General features: G+C 39.4%; 1 protein-coding gene across 1 annotated transcript in view; it reads right to left on the bottom strand.

Annotated features, from left to right (window-relative positions):
* The window catches only part of rasgef1ba (RasGEF domain family, member 1Ba), a 131,623-nt gene that overhangs the window by 86,487 nt on the left and 27,439 nt on the right, over window positions 1-17,697 (bottom strand). Inside the window, exons 2-3 of the mRNA XM_004555672.6 lie at window positions 17,625-17,672; window positions 7,058-7,111 (exon numbers count right to left, since the gene is read on the bottom strand). Of these exons, the coding sequence (XP_004555729.1) occupies window positions 7,058-7,111; window positions 17,625-17,672 (102 nt within the window). The remainder of the gene's footprint in view (window positions 1-7,057; window positions 7,112-17,624; window positions 17,673-17,697) is intronic.

The raw sequence follows: 17,697 nt of genomic DNA on the forward strand, positions 1-17,697 counted from the left end.
TTATAGAACTACTGGAGGGTTCTAATAATAAAATAAAAAAATAGTTCATGCATCCCTTATTTTAAAAGGGGGAAGCACTTCTTTAAAATCTTTATGAACATCTGCCATCAGCATAATTAATTCACCAAAGGGCACTTCGGTGCCATGTGGAGGCCGATCGCTAATACAGCCTGGGTCAGCAGTTTAATTCCCACTGGGACCACCCGTGTTAAATGTCACTGCTCGTGGTACTGTCTGGTGTTTTTGGAATAATCCACTCTCCAACTGGTACTTATCACATATGGGCTGTAACCGGATTACATGTTCCATTTGACTGCAATTTAAGTGACGTGTCAAAAAAATTTATTCTCACAAGTATTTTTAGACAAATCTGTTTCTGCGTGTTGCTGAACCAGGGAGAGGTTTTAGTTTGGCCTGTTTGGATCACAGTTAACCACTTTGTAAATATGGTGTCGAATCCGCGTTCACGTGTTTTTAAAAACACAATCTACAAACAAATATTTCCACGCAGCTCTAAATACTAAATTCCTGGAAATGTAAGAGCAGCAGCAACTTTGAAACAATTAAGTTGTTTGTTCTAATCCACCTTAACAACAGGGAAATTAGACTTTTCTGTCTAAAAAGGATTATGAATAACACAAAAGTAATTTCACTTATTATTTCACTTTTTTTTGTTGCTTTTCTTGTGTTGAAATAAAGTAAAATAACATTTTGAAACTGAGCGTTTAGAGCGTTCTGAAGCCTGCTGAGCTTCTGGACTCGCAGGGATTACTTGTACATCCACTGACCTCATTGTTTGAAACTTTGGAGAGTTCCAGCAGTTACTCAGAAAATACAAGCTGTGTTTGTGAACCACCAAATCTCCTTCTCTTTCCTACCGTTTATGTTGTTACTCTTCCTGAAAGCATCTCTGTATTGTATGCTGTTTCAGGAACCCTTAAATGAGTTCTTTGAGATGACAGCAACAAACAACCGTTTGTCTCAATATGACTTAGAGCCCCAGGTACTGAGCTTTAATAAACTCAAAGAGGATTCCTTGTTGTTGTTATTCCTGCTGCTCTTACACAGACACAAACGGTTAAATAGAAAAGATACAGCACTCTGCTTTTGGCTCAGATACACTTTCCCAGCAGTGGGTTGCTGATGTTGGAGGAAGATCAGAACTCTGAAGGAACATGCTTTGGCTTTTGATTTATTTGAGGAAAATATTTATGTAACTGGTGCCCTTATATAACCCGTCTGTATTTTAGCATACACACATCACTCATGTGGCATGTTCTTATCATAGTTTTCTCAGTAAGGTTTAGAGCCACAGTCAGAGGGTCCAGTGTGCCCCACTGGATGGCTTTGCAAAATACCAAAAGAGAAGAGAAGAGAAGACAGTAACAATTTTTAAAATGCACTCATTTTCCATCAGGAAGTCAGATACTGCCACTGTGATTTTGCAATGTATATGTAATGTTGTCAGACTGATAAAATGTGGAAAACCTGAGACTTTTCACTAAAGTTACGTTGTCATCTGGCTGTTCATCATTTATTTTGTTGCTGTTGATGCGAATGTACTGAAAATGTACCCGTACTCATCACTAACACAACGATATTTTTAAAAATACATTATGCTTGCGATCGCATTGGGCTGGTCCAGTGGTCCATGAGCTAAAACTGTTTGGCCTCCATGGTTTGCAGTAATGGATCATGTGGGTTTGCGACAAGCAAAAGTCCATAAAGATTATGCCACTGTCAAATAATCCCTGTAGGTAATCCGAGATGAGTTCAGTGTCTGCTGGGAAGCATTTGTTGTTGACTGTTGACAAAAGAAAAAAAAAATGCTCACACAAGGATCAGTTAAATGGCTGAATTTCACATTAGTGAAACGATGAGTGTTTACATTATGTGGAAACCGATTGTGGTGCAGCTCCACCAGAACGGAGCACCCCCAGAAGCAACATTACTTGCAATATGAAGCATTAGCATTGCTAATGTGGCAATAAATAACATAAGAAAAGCATTAAATGAAATTAAATTCCAATGTCATCATTTACATTGTGTGCATGATCTTCCTGGATGACTTACTAATGCGTTTAACGTGATTAATCTCGACATGTCAGCTTTTGTTTTGCTTCTTTAATCAAGGCCTCAAAGTCAAGCTCTGCTGGTCTCAGTGCTTCCCACATAAGCTGACGGCTCAGCTCAAACCTTTCTATGCATCAAATAGGTAACTCTAACATATTGTACACTATTTAAGCTGCTTCAGTCTGTATACAGCAGCCCTGCACCTTGCAGGTCAGCTCCGCCTTACATGCTCTGTGTGATTTTATCAATGCCTGACTTGAGTTTTCCTGCTGCTAGGCTTGATTACTGTAACAGCATCTTTACAGGTCTACCTAAAAAATCAGTCAGACAACTACAGCTCATTCAGAACTCTGCTGCTCGAGTCCTCACTAAGACCAAAAAAGTGGACCACATCAGTCCAGCTCTGAGGTCCTTACACTGGCTGCCTGTCCGTCAGAGGATAGACTTTAAAGTTCTGATGCTGGCCTATAAAGCTCTGAATGGTTTAGGACCAAAATACATCAATGACCTCCTGACCCAGTATGAACCATCCAGATCCCTCAGGTCATCTGAATCCGGTCTTTTATCAGTTCCCAGAGTCAGAACCAGACACGGAGAAGCTGCATTCAGCTTTTATGCTCCTTATATCTGGAACAAACTCCCAGAAAGCCTCAGATCAGCTGAAACACTCAGTTTATTTAAATCCAGGTTGAAGACTCACCTGTTCTCAGCTGCATTTGAATAAAGCACCAAATCCACACTTTAAGCTTAAATTTCAAAACTTACATTTAACTACTGATTTTATCTGTTTTGATTTTATATACTGTTGTTTGTTTGTTTGTTTGTTTGTTAATTAGTTAGTTTATTTGCTTGTTTTATTCAATTTTAAATCATGCTTTTTATTTGTTCTTGTTTCTAATGTCTCTGTAAAGCACTTTGAATCACCTTGTTGTTGAATTGTGCTATACAAATAAACTTGCCTTGCCTTGCCTTGCCTTGCCTTGCTCTTCCTGCCTTGTGATTTCCACATGCATGTGGAATGTCTGGGATATCCCAGAAGGGAGTCAGACTGCCAAATATAAATTACTGCAGATGGAAATAATCTTTTTAAGCAATCCTGACTAAAATGTATCACTTCCACGCCTTGGTATATTATAATTATTGTGTAGGGATGACGAATCAGCAGGTTTCAGTCCTTGTCTGTCAGTGTCTCATCTCTCAATGAGCATCAGGTGAACACTTTACCACACTCCTATGCGAGGCAGGTGTCTCCTTTTTTGTCAGCTACAATAGCCAAACAAAGGAATAATTTAAAAGAAAATATTTTAAAAAACAGATTCATCCATCCATTTCCTGTAGCTTATCCAGTTCCAGCTCACAGGGGAAGCAGCCTAAGCTGAGATACCCTCTCCACTGCCACCAGTTCCAGTTCTTCCAGGGGATACCCCGAGCCAGTCAAGAGACATAATCTCTTCAGCGTGTCCTGGATCCACCCCAGGGGTCTGATGCTGGTCGGACATGCCCGAACCATCTAAACCAGCTGATTTCAATTCAGAGGATCAGCTCTACTCTGATCCCCTCCTGAGTAACTGAGCACCTCACTCTGTCACCTGGATGTAGTTTGCTCATTTCAGCCACTTGTACCTGCAGTCTTATTCTTTTTGACACTACACAGAGCCCATAGCCAGAGGTAAAGGCATATAATCAACCAGCAAATCAACCTTGTTTCCAATCTTTCTCTACAAGCCCAGATCTTGTCTTGTCTCGAAACAAAAAAAGATATTAGGGTTGTGTGACTGTGTGATCAGCCCTTCATATTACACGAAAGACCCAAAGCACCCGTGAGAAGTCTCTCAGAGAAATTATTCACTCACTACTACTCCGCTCACCACTAAAATCCCCCTTCATTAAAATTCACAGTACTTCTTATTGAGTGAGCATCCTGCTTTCGTTGTCATGGGATACCCATTCCTATTAACGGTCAAAGGCTCCCAATCCATTACAAGCCATTTGATGCCGTTTTATTCATCTCGTTATTCACTTTTAATTAAAAATAAAGAGCTACATGACTGACTGCAGTAAATTATCTGTCATTAAATTACAGCAGTCATCACGTTGATGGCAGTAACATCAAAGACTTATTTGTGCTAGGCTCCATATTAGTGGGTGATTTGCTTTGATTTTACATGCACCTTGAGACTAAACATCAAGATGCTGAAAGCCAGAGAAAATTTTGCCAGAAAGGCAGAGAAATGAACTCAGCTGAGATTTATTTATCAAGCACATTCCATTCAAATATGTGGCACTGCTTCACCGAGATATAAACTCAAGTCTCTTCCTACTTTACCACACAAAATGACCATCTTTGCACTAGTTGGCATCCTCAGTTCACCTATAGAGGCCCGTGATCAGACTCAGTCACAGCTGTGAGTTGGATTTATTCAGTATACAATAATGAGTACAATGTGCATGAAGGGTAAAATAAAATCAATTAGGATTTAGGCACAATTCTGGCTTTATTATTAGATTAATCCCACAAAGCTGTGGTGGTATCATAGCGTCTGTCTTCTCTGGCTGACTGTCCCACTGAGAGTGCCATTGTTCAGCATGCAAAAGATTTGCATAATCCCCAGCCAGCCCCCGCTCCACCTGTGCCATCCCACAAGTGAGGTCACTCTGAAATCCAAAGGAGATTTCAGTGGGACAGAAACGGAAACCTTTCCTATACCAGTACTTAAAGGAAACAGGGGAAATGAAACCTGAGTGGATTATCCTGCTACAACGAAGCCTGGAATTGCAGATCTCAACAATTTTAGCTTGTGAACCTCAAAATAATTTTGAGGTTCACAAGCTCTAATAATCTCCAGCTCTTCCAGGGAAAACTCCAAGAGACATTATCTGTGGTTCAAACTGAGACTGAGAAATTCCTTGATGCCAGGATTAAATTATTTTGTCACGGTCCTGGCTCTGTAACTGGGTGCTTTGTGTTATGAATTATTTATAGTCTTGGATTTCATTGTTATTTATAGTTTCTAGTCTCTTGGTTTCTGCCTCTGTTCCTTGTGTGACGTCTAATAAAGTTGTGTTTTCATGTCGGTGCTTGTCATTGTTTCCGTGTCAAGTCTGTGTCTCTGTGCCTGCCTCATGTTTCCTGTTTTACTTTGACGGTCTCGTGTGCTGTGTTAGTGTCTCATTGTGTGTGATTTCTCCCAGCTGTGCTCTCTTCCTGTGTCTCATTCCCTCATTATCCCTCTGTTTGTTGCTGAATCGTCTGTGTTTCTCTGATTGCATTTCTCATGTCCAGGTCTTTGGTTTCTTTATGCTTGTTTCTAGTTTCCCCCCAGTTTAGGTTTTGTCAGTTTAGTTTTTATCACCTTCTGCTTTTGTTTGCATCCTGTCTCTGCTGCAACTAAAGGCACGTTTCAAAACCTGTGACAGATTTTGACGTTCTTTCCTCTCTTCGCTACATATCAGGTTGAATGCTGCATGCACATCTGTGCATCCACTTATCTTATAATTATCTAATTATAGCATATGAAAGGTTATCTAAAGTATTAAATTAGTTTGTCCCAACAGTATGTATTTTGATAATGAGTTACCAGCTGTTGCCATGGCATCAACAGACCTTAGAGGGGAGGTATATTTATGGTGTGAGTATTGTGAGGCCTTGGACTCGGGGGGGGGGGGAAACAAAAACAATCGTGGCAGCACCGAGCTTGTAACTTTTAATTTTACAGCAGCAAACTTAATTCACTCATGCACCCTGGAGCAAAAAGAAATAAACAGTTCATCCTAAAAGAATATAAAATGTACAACAATCGCAACACAGACTCTAGAATCAACACAGTAGCATCTAACAGACTTTGAGGACTTTACTGACCAAGGCTAAGATAGATCACAAATGTGACACAATGCAACAAAGCTCAGTGTCATCACTGATCTACAGAGCACCAAAAAAATAAGTTAGTCTCGTACTTTTGTCCTCCCCAAAAGCTCATTTAACCACAGCAGTTATGTTACAGGGACATTAACATATTTGTTCAACCTGGGAAAGAAAAAAGAAAAAACTTGAACCAGGATCTGAATGAAGACTGAAGAGTTCTTTGTTCCTCGGAGCAGCTGAAAGACTTGGCCACATTCCCCCAAACCAAGTGCCACCAAACATCAATAATCCAGTCTGGCATTGGACCAGCTTTGACTCTTCACAGTATCAAAGGATTTAAACAGTTTTTCATGATCAGGCCCTCCAATACCTGTGAATCAACAGTAGACCGCCCACCCACCTGCTGCAGCCCATTACTTAAAGGCTGAGAAAGGCCTCCAGACAGAGCAGGGGGATGCTGCTTGATGGTCACACTGCACATGGGCGCTTTGTACACAGGGCAGAAAGGGAAGCTTTTATTGTTTTCTGATAGATGGGTAATGGATGAATCCATAAATCTGTCGGCTTCATTTGGTGCCACTGAGCTAAGTAATTAAATAACTCATGTGCCAGTTGGCACAGGACACCACAGACTCCCCTCCCTGATAGATATAGCCAGGCAAACAACTGCGCGCCGTAATCATTTCTTTTGTTGCAGCTTAATTGGTTTTCTGAGGTATTTGCAATTGCAATTTGCATTACACGACAAGACTGAGATCAAGGAAGTCTTTGTATTTCCAAAAAACACGGTATCATCAACAAAGAGACAAGATTCTTGCCATCTGCCAGACACGGGACTGCTTGAATAACTTGATTTTTTAAAATGTAATAATTTGGGGGAAAAAAACATATTCCATCATATTTAGAGGGCAAGGCAGCTCTGAAACAATGTTTTAAACAAGGCACACACAGGCACACGTATGCACACACACACTCAGACATCTGCTGCTGCTTTTTGGGAATTTTTTAAATCAGGAATTTTCAGTTTAAAGAAAACACCCACACCCACACACACACACACACACACCCTCCTTTGCAGGCATCATCATTTAGCTGCTTGAAGATGATATAAAGGTGACTTACCAGTCTGTTGTCCAGCACTGCTCTCTCCTTAGATAATGTCCCAAAAAAGCTTGGCTGGAAAAAAGAAAGAGAATTATGTTTGTTTTTTCACTTTCATGGGAACTTTTTGAATAAACTTTGTGTTTATGCTACTCCTGGTCTTGTAGCTCAGTTTATTAATGAAATATTATTATTATTATTAAGTCTTTAATCCACAATGGGAACACTTTGTAGTGACTGGTCTTCTTCAACACTATAAGTCATATTAGCCTTCTAAATAACGGTCTTTGTAGTCTCAAACACATCTGCCCGACACAACTGAGGGAACAAGGTAAAACAAATAAATCCTTGGCACAAAGCAGCGTGAGCTCAAACCTGCTGAGCTGCAGGTATCGTAGCCGGAGCAAACTGAGGACACGGGGGAAAATAATGATGCTAATAAAAAATCAAAATTTATTATAGTGGGACAGGTGCCTTTGTTGAGAGTAATGGTAGTCATCTGCGTTTAATGTGGATCTGAATGTGGGCGGCACGTACGGGCTAATTAAACCCGCAGCTTTAAATACAGAAAGAGCCAACAGAGCAGAATAAAGTGCTTTCCTTTGCAAGTCAGATGATGACCCGATGCTGAACAAGGAGAGCCACAACTCAGGGTGTTCCTTCAAGCAGTTATAATCCACACACACACACACACACACACACACACACACACACACACAAAAACATGTGGATTACAAGGAACAGGCGAGCTCTCCTAGCCAAGGATATAATTAACCGTGTTTGTCCTGGCATTCACACGCAACGAGATGAGACAATAGATAAATATTTCCTTTCTGTTTACATTGAGGAATTATGGAGAGAAAACACGAGTGATTTTACAGTCTGCTGATTGAGCTCTCTTGTAATTTGCATCCAAAAATGTGAATTTTACAAATAAAGAAAACCCCGTGCTAGAAAAAAAACACATTATGCCACCATTTCATTTGTAATAGGTATTCCTGTACGCCTTAAACACACTGAAGTAGAATGCCACAGAGCCCTGGGTAGAAACGAACACTCAAAGTTTGAAACCTTCCTTTTTTGTTTTTCAATCAAAGTGAAAATAACTAAAAATGGCCCTGCAGTGCCCATTTACTATCAGGGTGGGCATTCACTCAACCTTAATCTCCTCAAGTTGAACACTGGCAGGATTTCTGGGTAAAAGCCTACAGCTGCATGCTGTTGCATAACACAGCCCTATTAGCCAACCTGTTTCCCTGTGACACAGAAACAGGAAATCAATGGGAAAGGTCACTTTGATGTTTGATTGCATGTGCTCTTGCAAGAAACCTTAAGCACTAAATGCTAGTTTCAACCATATCATGTAGAGTTAGAAAACAGGAAAGGATCTAGTTGCAGGAAATGACTTGTTTGATGCTATAATAATGTACAGAGAAAATCCTCTTAAGCCATATTAGCGAAAAAGGGATTTAACTGATCAAATCCTGGAGGTTGGGAGCCGTTTGCGTTATCAGGCCAGAGGATCGAGAGACATGTTTCACTAATTCTGAAGATAGCTCCTTTTACCATATGAGGTAGCGTACAGAAGAGTTTGTTAGCATGAGAATTTCCCAATCTCAGACAGCAGTTCAGTGAGGGTGGCGTCCTGCTTTGGCTGAGGACTAGAGCAGGGCGATATGTCCAAAAATATTTATCATGATATACATTTGAAAATTGCGATAACGATATAACTGACAATATAATTGACACTAGACAAAATACTTTACAACTCCACAACTTTATTAGTGCAAAAAAAACAAAAAACATCAATGTATTTGTATTAAAGTTATTTAAAAATTTTACAGTGCAAATGCAAAAAGGCATTTTTTTTAACGGTACGATATGGCCCAGCCCTACTGAGGACATTTGTCTCAACGTGACGATTGTAATCTCAGACCTTTCTGATCTTTTGTTGTGCCAACGTAACACTGTAGCTGTTCCTCCATATCACTTATCCTTATTAGTTATGAAGACAGGCTAAGGGTGGGTTCTATGAATCATTTATGGGTTGGTGCAGAGACTAATTGAAATGAAAGAACAGATTGTGGAAACAGTCATTAGCCCAGTGTGCTTTTTAGGAATTATGTAGGGGAAAGCAGTGAACGTGTGACGGCGGGGTGCGCCGGTGTGATGATGAGGTGGACCCAGGAGCAGACACGGTGGGAGACCAAGTTTCAAAACAAGGCGAGCCTTTATTTGGCTGATACATGAATAAATCAAACAACAACAATAACCAAGACTAGACTATGAACTAAACGTAATTATTTTAACTGTGACTGTGACCTTGACTATGATTAACATGGGGGTTACATAGGCAGACGACCTGACAACGAGCAGTAAGAGACAAAATGCACACATGAGGTGATCAGCTGACACAAACAAATCATAATGACACCACAGGGGGAGTGTAAGACTTTCAAAATAAACAGGAAACATGACGGGACGCAGACGTGACCCGAACTTGACGACATGAACCACGCAGACATAAAACATGACGGATAAGACACACTCAACAACAAGGGGAACTTTAACACAGGAGAAGATGACACAAAGGAGTCTAAATGAACAAAGAACTATAACTAGGCAACCTAGGAGCTAAAGACAACAAAATGAACCAAAACATGAAATACGAATATCAAAATAAAATGAAACACTGGGTCAAACGATCCAGGACCGTGACAGAACGCTCTTCAAAAGAATCAGTTAAAAAATAGTCACAGATTTCTTTTAAACAGCCTCAATGTTGAGAAATCCGATTAAAGTCAAGTCTATTAAAGCTCGTTTCTGTGGAAACAACAATGTATGGCTTTACAAAATCATATTAAAACTGCATAAACATTAAGACGAAGTTCAGCTGTGGATAAAAATGCAAAGCAAAACGGGGTAAAAAATTAACTGTTTCAACATCATCCAGCATTGTTTAACTGTTTAAATGCAGACTCATAATACTAGTAGATTACTTTGTCACAGGGTGAGGGTGGATATCTCCTCATCTTGTGAGTTGTAGTTGTGATTTGATCACATGTCACTGTTTCACTCTCATTCAGATGGTCGTAATAAAAGTTTTAGCAGGACGCCCTGAATTCCTGGTAACTTAGCTCATCTTTACTTGGACGCTTCAGAGCTAAAAGCTTTGACCACATCTGGTGTTGCCGATGGGTGTGGTCAGATGTGTGTTTCGGAGCATCTGTAATGATGTGCAGAAGAGCGCTGGAGTGAGATGTTAATCTACAGGATTACAACAAAGGCAAGTTTTCAGAACAAGTATCAATAAAAGGCCAGTTTAACCTGTTAGTTAGCGGAGGAAGCAATGCTAATATGCAAGCAATCGTTTCCTTATTAACCTGTACAAACAAATTTAAAACACCTACAAATTGGATACAACATCAGACTATTGAATTCTGAATTGACTGCACAGTAAAATGAGAGATTGTGGTCACGTGTGGAGGGGGTCTTCTAGAAGGACATCAACTGTAAGTTTAATTTAAGCAAAACAGAAGCCTGTGTGAAAATCTGAGTATCATTCAGGATTGTTTTAATGCTTCTGCTGAGGAATGATGGAAGATAGCAAGCAAGATGGGAGAAACAAACCACAAAAGGAAGAAAGAAACAACAAAGACCAACAAAAATCAAACCCTGTTCTGCCACCTCACTCATTAGATAATTGCTTATGAGACTCAAACCTCAAAGTGGTGCTTCTACCTTTGACCTGTGACTTCTTCTACAAAGCAGGTGAAGATGAGACCAAAGGAAAAAGGAAAGCTGAGCTTTTATCTTGATTACAGGGTTGCCTGAACTAGAAGTGACCTGCTAAATGTGGACTTGTATGTTTATTATCAACCAGAGACCTGGAGCTTTTGACCCAGCTGACCTCTACTGCCCATCCTAAATGATTAGTCCCACAAAGTACACTTGCATTCTCCTGCTGCTCTCCTGTCAAATGTTGTTAAACTAACTCATGAAAGATAGATAGAAATTTTAAAAATAATACATCTGTCAGACCTCCACAGAAACTGCGGTTCTTCTAATACCAACTTTCCATTTAACTCAGACGCTAAAATTCCCAACTTCATTTATGAAATATAGATGTTTACAACCTGTTACAACGTGTTCGTTTACCATTCTCCAATCTAAGAATAGTCACTTCTGACTAAAGACAAAGACACTTGCTAATGTTGCGGTATACCAATGGGTCAATGTCTTTTACCATCTTGGCAAACTATTTTTATGATTTTGCTTATTTTACTGATTTCTTTTTTCTTTTCTTTTTTTGCATTGTTTTCTATGCCAATGTTGTTTTTTTGTTTTATGTTAGGTCTATCACTCTGACAAGTACACAAATCAAATCTAATACTTTTTACATTTGATTTATTATCATATTCGACTGGTTGTTGTAGAAAATAGATCAGACTACAGTGACAACAGGTCTGGTGATATTAGTCAAATGTTAACAGCTGTTGCAAAAAGTAAATGTCCATAAAAGGAAGCTGCTGCGTTCTGACAGGTGTTGTATAAGCTTGGAAGCCAAGCAGATGTAGTTCAGTGTTTGGACAGGAGGACATTTCACTGCAAAGAAACTTCACCTTATGTAACACCAACAATCACAAAAAGGATCAGGCAACTTCTGCCAGCACAGATTAGCTCAAGTGAACACGCTAAAAAAACAAATCTGCAAAAAAAGCTCGGTATCTTGCACTACAATAAAGCAGCTGCTGAACTCATCTCAGCTGATCTTTTTTATGTCATCACATTTTCAGTTCTCGGTTGCTTGATACATTAACTAATTTCTGCCGTGTGAGTGATTTGTTACAAAAGTTGGTCAAAGTTTATGTAACTTCTGGACAGCTGCCCCTGCCCTAGTTTAAAAAGACTTCTTAGGGCTTGTGACTCAGTCTGTCACTCACCATGAATCAGGTCATGAGCGAATCAGGCCACAGACGCTGAGCGATTGCATAAATATAGCCTGTTGTGTTATTTTGATACAGGTCTGTGATCGACTGCTTCAACTGCCATGTAGGCTTTAATAAAAAATATTATATATTATATATATTATAAATCCTATATATACACACACAAGTGCACTAGAGCAAATTTAAATCTAAATAAAAGGCACACATTTTCATTAACATTCATCACAAAATCTCTACAGATGAATAAAACATAATCCACTTAAAGTCACACAACAGATGACGTTCAGGTGAAAACACTGCACTTCAATCAGATTTGTTTTTGCTGAACTACATGAAAAAAATAAAAATCATTAACATTGAACTAAAAAGAAAAACCAATGTTGGAAAGTCCAGAAAAGGATTCAACAACATCAGTACTCAAGTAAAACTCACCACTGAATCTTTTGTTGTTTAAATCACATCTTAATAAATTAAACTGTCCCTGGTACCAATTGAATTGATTCATGTTATGTTGTTCAGCCTTTTACAACTTAAATCAGACCGAGGATCAGTTCTTTCAGCTGAAACCTAATTGCAACAAAAAATATTTAGTCTATGATATAAAATGAAACCAAAGATGAATAGACAGTGTTTAAAGTTGAGAGTAATCTTGTAAGCTTTATTGCAGTGATGGCATGCACGCTGTGGGCATGAGAGGAAGCTAAAGTAAAATAAGACCTCTATAGGAAGTAGATTTTTTCAGCTACGAAAGAAAGCGGGTCAGTCCTTTGGAGTTACTCCCCAATTCAGACTTCCAGGAAACAAAAAACACTGAAAAAGTAAACCTAACATAAAAGTAGCCAAATAATGGTTTAATAATTTAAATAACCTGCAATGTGAAAGACAATGCATCTCGGAGTAGAACACATTCTACTCAGTATAGACAGTACTTTGCTAATTAGCAAAATTAGGTTAGCCAGCTTGCTGCTACATATATATAAGATAATTTTTCAATCATCAGCCAAAAAGGAAAGTCGACTTACATGAAGGGACCTTTGTTTGGTTTGGGGGAGATTAAAACCATATCCAATTTATGTTTTTTCATACCCAACTCTATGCTAGCTTCCCTTCCAATCTGCAGTAGCTGGAAGCTAAAGATGGGATAAGGCCAGAGTATCACCTTTTTAAAGCCCCGAGCAGCTCTAGAATGAGTTTCTTTATGCTGATGACACCAAAGTAATCTTGGGTGTGTTTTCCAAAGATGAACGTATAGTGAAGGAACAGCAAGGCTCATGATATAAAGCAACATAGCGAAAGCAGCATTACAGGGTCCAAATGGAACTGGGTCCCTCGCGTTTATTGATACCGTTAGAAATGGCAGGATGAATTCTTTAGCTTAAAGAGCTATAGGCCTATTTCGAGCACTCAGTCACATGGTTAAAAAAAAAGCACTTCACAGCGCAGAGACTATAAAATGCATGCAAAAAGATTGCTAATCTTTTTATGTTTTTTTAACTGTAAAGTCATTAAATGACAGATTTAAATGACCAGGGAATTGTGTTGGCCCCCCTATTCCTGCAAAGCAGCCCTGACCCATCGAGGCACTAGACCCCTGTAGGTGTGCTGTGGTATCTGCACCAACATGTTAGCAACAGATACTTAAAGTTCTGTAAGCTGCAAAGCGCGGCCTCCACGGATCAGACTTGTTTGTCCAGCACATCCCACAGATGCTTAATTAGATTGAAATCTGGGGGATTTGGAGACCAAGTCAACAACTCAAAGTCATTGTGCTTCTCAAACTCTTCCTTAATCTGCATTATCCTTCTGAAAGATGCCACAGCCATCACAGAGTACCATGAAAAAGTGTACATGATCATGTCAAAGTAACATACAAGGTTTCCCAGCACAACATTGCATCACATTGCTTCTGCCAGCTTGCCTTCTTCCCTTAGTGCAAAAATACACCACTATACAGATGCTTAAAATATTTCTGCATATTTTCCACAACACTACTCAAACGTGATGATTTTTGAAAAAAGTATAAAGTTTGTATAAAGTTTGCACTCTTGTGCTTCAAACACTGCAAATGTAGCTGATACTCTTTACACGTGATTCTGACTGATAAACACTGCAGGCTGTACTGGGACTTGTCTTGGGATGTGAACCCAGTAAACTGGTGTGAAATGGTCATTTCCCATGAAATACTTTCTCTCTCCCTGCTGCCTTAAATTCTGTGGGTTCATAAAAGTTTGTCCTTTTTCCATTTGTTTGTGTTTACTACTAAGCATAAGATAAGATAACCTTTATTAGTCCCACACGTGGGAAATTTGTTGTGAAGCATGTGAAGTCATTGGTCTGCAGAGTGTAACAGTAGCAGTTCTGTACCCACTGCCCCAAGTCTTTAACCCGATCTGTACTGAAAACTGGTTCTAAACGTTGTGTAAGAGCTGAAATGTCACACCTCCTCCCCATTTCCCCTCCAAAGCGTACCAAAGTGTCACAGCAGGTCTGAGCTTGTTAATATCTGCAAGTCATGTTTAAGTTCATAAACTCCTAAATGAAACGATTTCCTGTGGGCTACTAACAACACCTTTAATTACTTTTATGGGGGGGTTTCGTTTTCACTTTCATTTGTTGTGCATATTACTTTACCAGTGTTGGATCCACTTGGATCCAAGTAATGTGAATTTGATTATCAAACTGTGAGTATAACACTGAGCAGATGAATGTGCCAGAGCAGACTCATCCACAGATACTTCACAATGCACCACCTACACGTGTTCCCTTCAGGTGGATTTCAAAGAACTACAACTTGAATAACTACTTGTGGCTTCTGATGCCTGCGTCCAAGTCCATAAAATCACTGCTTAAACCTTAAACCTAAGGCCTGCAGTAAAACATTCCTTACATATATATTCATATGCCAATTCACTTCAATTTCACGCATACAGTATAACGTCAAAACTTTGCCTTCTTTGATCTGCACTTCCTTTTTTATTTGACAGGTGGTATGAAAGCCTAGCTTAAAACTATTTCTTGCAAGATCTAGAAATATATTCGTGTTCATGTACAAGAAACTTTCCACAATTTCACAACATGTTCCTTCACATTTCTGTGAAACACTGCACTGCACTTTTGTGCCACGGACCGGTTTAATGTCAGACATATTTTCACAGACCGGCCTTTATTAGTCCTTTATTTATCCAGGTAAAAATCTCATTTCCAAGAGAGACCTGGCATCATGGCAACAAAAGCCACATACCACATAAGTATATAACATTTAAAACAAATACAACATCCCATACCAACATGTGTAAAATATACAATAACAGATCAAATTAAGAGTACATTAAAAACAATCACACTGAGTAAAAGAGTTGTTCTCTCGTTCCTTTAAGACAGACTTAAACTCTCCCAAGGTAACCAATTCTGATCATTTCAGTTCCTTCTGCAGATTATTCCAGGAAGCAGGGGCAGCGTATTTAAAAGCCTTTTTCCCCAATTCTGTTCTGATTTTTGGGACAATCAATTGTATGATATTGTGAGAACAAAGGCTGTATTGGTTGTGGTTTTTACACATATAAACACATAAATAAGATGGAACCAGCCCAAGCAGAGATTTATAGATAAAGATCAACCAATGGGAGAGTCTGCAAAAGGTGTCGCGGATAAATACAACCAAAGAAAATGATACGACCAAGACAAAAAGGGTGGTATTTTGTAAATATCATAATTAATGTGAATTCACTGTGTAACTTAATTAGCAGCGTCCTCCTGAAATGCGCCAACAACACTGAGAGTAACATCCTCCTCTCTGTCCCTTAATGCTCTCTGGTCGCTATGGTAACGCGTAAATATTTCTTTCAAAATAAGACACATGACCACAACACGGGAAAACACCCAGGGAAACAGAGTTAACTATAAAAACCCTGAAAACCATAAGTTTCACACCCGAGCCTCAACTCTCGCAGCCCGGTACCAAACGACTCACTGACCGGTACCGGTTAGGGACCTCTGCTTTAGGTGGACTTTAAGCGTTTTATCTAGTTTACACTCTCTGTCAATTTAGAAATACCAACAAGCCTACCATGCATGTGCTTGAATATTTCACAGTACTCTGGTGGAAACTCATGCTGGAACATGATAAATGTGCAAGCTCTGCACACATGTATATGTAGTGGTGCATTATACCCTTTTTTATTTGCTAAGCTTGAGCTTTTTGGCATACAGACATGACAGTGCAGTAGTCTTCTATTTTTACTTATTTTGGAGAAGAAAAAAAAGAGGTAATTTTTACTAAAAATCTGAGAAAACTTAAAAACCCAAACCAATGTGCATTATGAACGGCAACTTTCTTAACAGGGATTTAATTATTCCATGTGGATGTTCTGCTCATGCAAGTATGACTTCTGTCAAAATTGTTATTAAAGTATGATTAACCACTTTTTCTGCAAATGGCGTGACAATCTTAAGCAGTGGATGTAGGTTGTCACTGGGCTGTCATCTGCGCGTGTACTCACAATCATTCTTGGACGTAAAAAAGCCACCATAAAAGAATAATATGTCACAGCCACTCCAGAGACTTTTCAGTTTCTGGCCGAATAAAAATAAATCAGAGTGCTGACTTCATACTTCTCAAATGATCGATGCACAATGTCTTTCTTCTGCTTTGATCCTGGATGAGGTAACTGCAAGTGAAACCAACAAAGCCCTGAATGCCCAGTCACCTCACGGGGGCACACGGTGAAACACAAACCACCAGATTACAGACTCATTCAGGTTTGTTTCATACTCACTAGACTGACAAAGGGAATTAGGAGAGAGTGCGAGATGAAAGATGTGTTTGGCGGCATTCTCAGACAGCTTGTGATTAACTGGGAAGCACACGAAGAAGAATGAAGGAGAGAATTAGGCCATTAATGTGCTCAAGTGGCTAGATTGTTATTTACATGCTGTACGAATCACATGACTAATTTGTCTGGTTAAACAGTACACGCTGATTTGTACAGATGTAACAGAAATGAAAAAGACTCATTTGTGCTAATTAAAGGTTTCTGAATTTAACGTTGATAGAAGAGATAAAGAGAGGATGATATGGAGAATAATAAGATGGAAAAAGGAGGGGTGGGCTGCAGTCAAACAGAGAAGAAAGATCAAAGCAGAGGCCATCGGTGTTCACTCCCGCAAAGACACACTATGCATGTGTGTAAGTGTGTGTTACACCATCTTCAAAGATATCTGGCAGTTAACAGAGTCTCCATTAACCACAGAAGTCATCAAAGAACTTTTAAATATCAAGAGCAAACTTTGGGTTTCATCTGGAGCACTTCCCCACAGAGCTGCAGTCCAAATAAATTACACTTTGTGATGTTAACATTTTTTGGGAAATTTTCATAATGCTTTTGATAGAACAGATATGATTGTAGTAAAATACAACACTGCTCCATGTAAATCTGTACGTGCTCGGATGGTTTTTATCATGTGATGTTTACAGCAAAGTTATCAGCACGTGTTGTTTTGTGTTGGCTGAGCCAACTCGGTGGCATGTTTTGTACAGTCAGCTCTGTGTGTGTGTGCACTCCCTATTCCCACAGCATGAGGAACATGGAGAAACAAACCACAAACAATAAGTGATTTAAGCGTTTCATGTGTTTACCTACCCGCTGTTTGGAGGAAGGCCTCATTCCAAGATGGGGCTGGCTTCGACACTGCAGGGAGGGGATGAGACAAAAA

This window comes from Maylandia zebra, linkage group LG12 (assembly GCF_041146795.1).
Source record: "Maylandia zebra isolate NMK-2024a linkage group LG12, Mzebra_GT3a, whole genome shotgun sequence".
Classification (NCBI taxonomy): domain Eukaryota; kingdom Metazoa; phylum Chordata; class Actinopteri; order Cichliformes; family Cichlidae; genus Maylandia; species Maylandia zebra.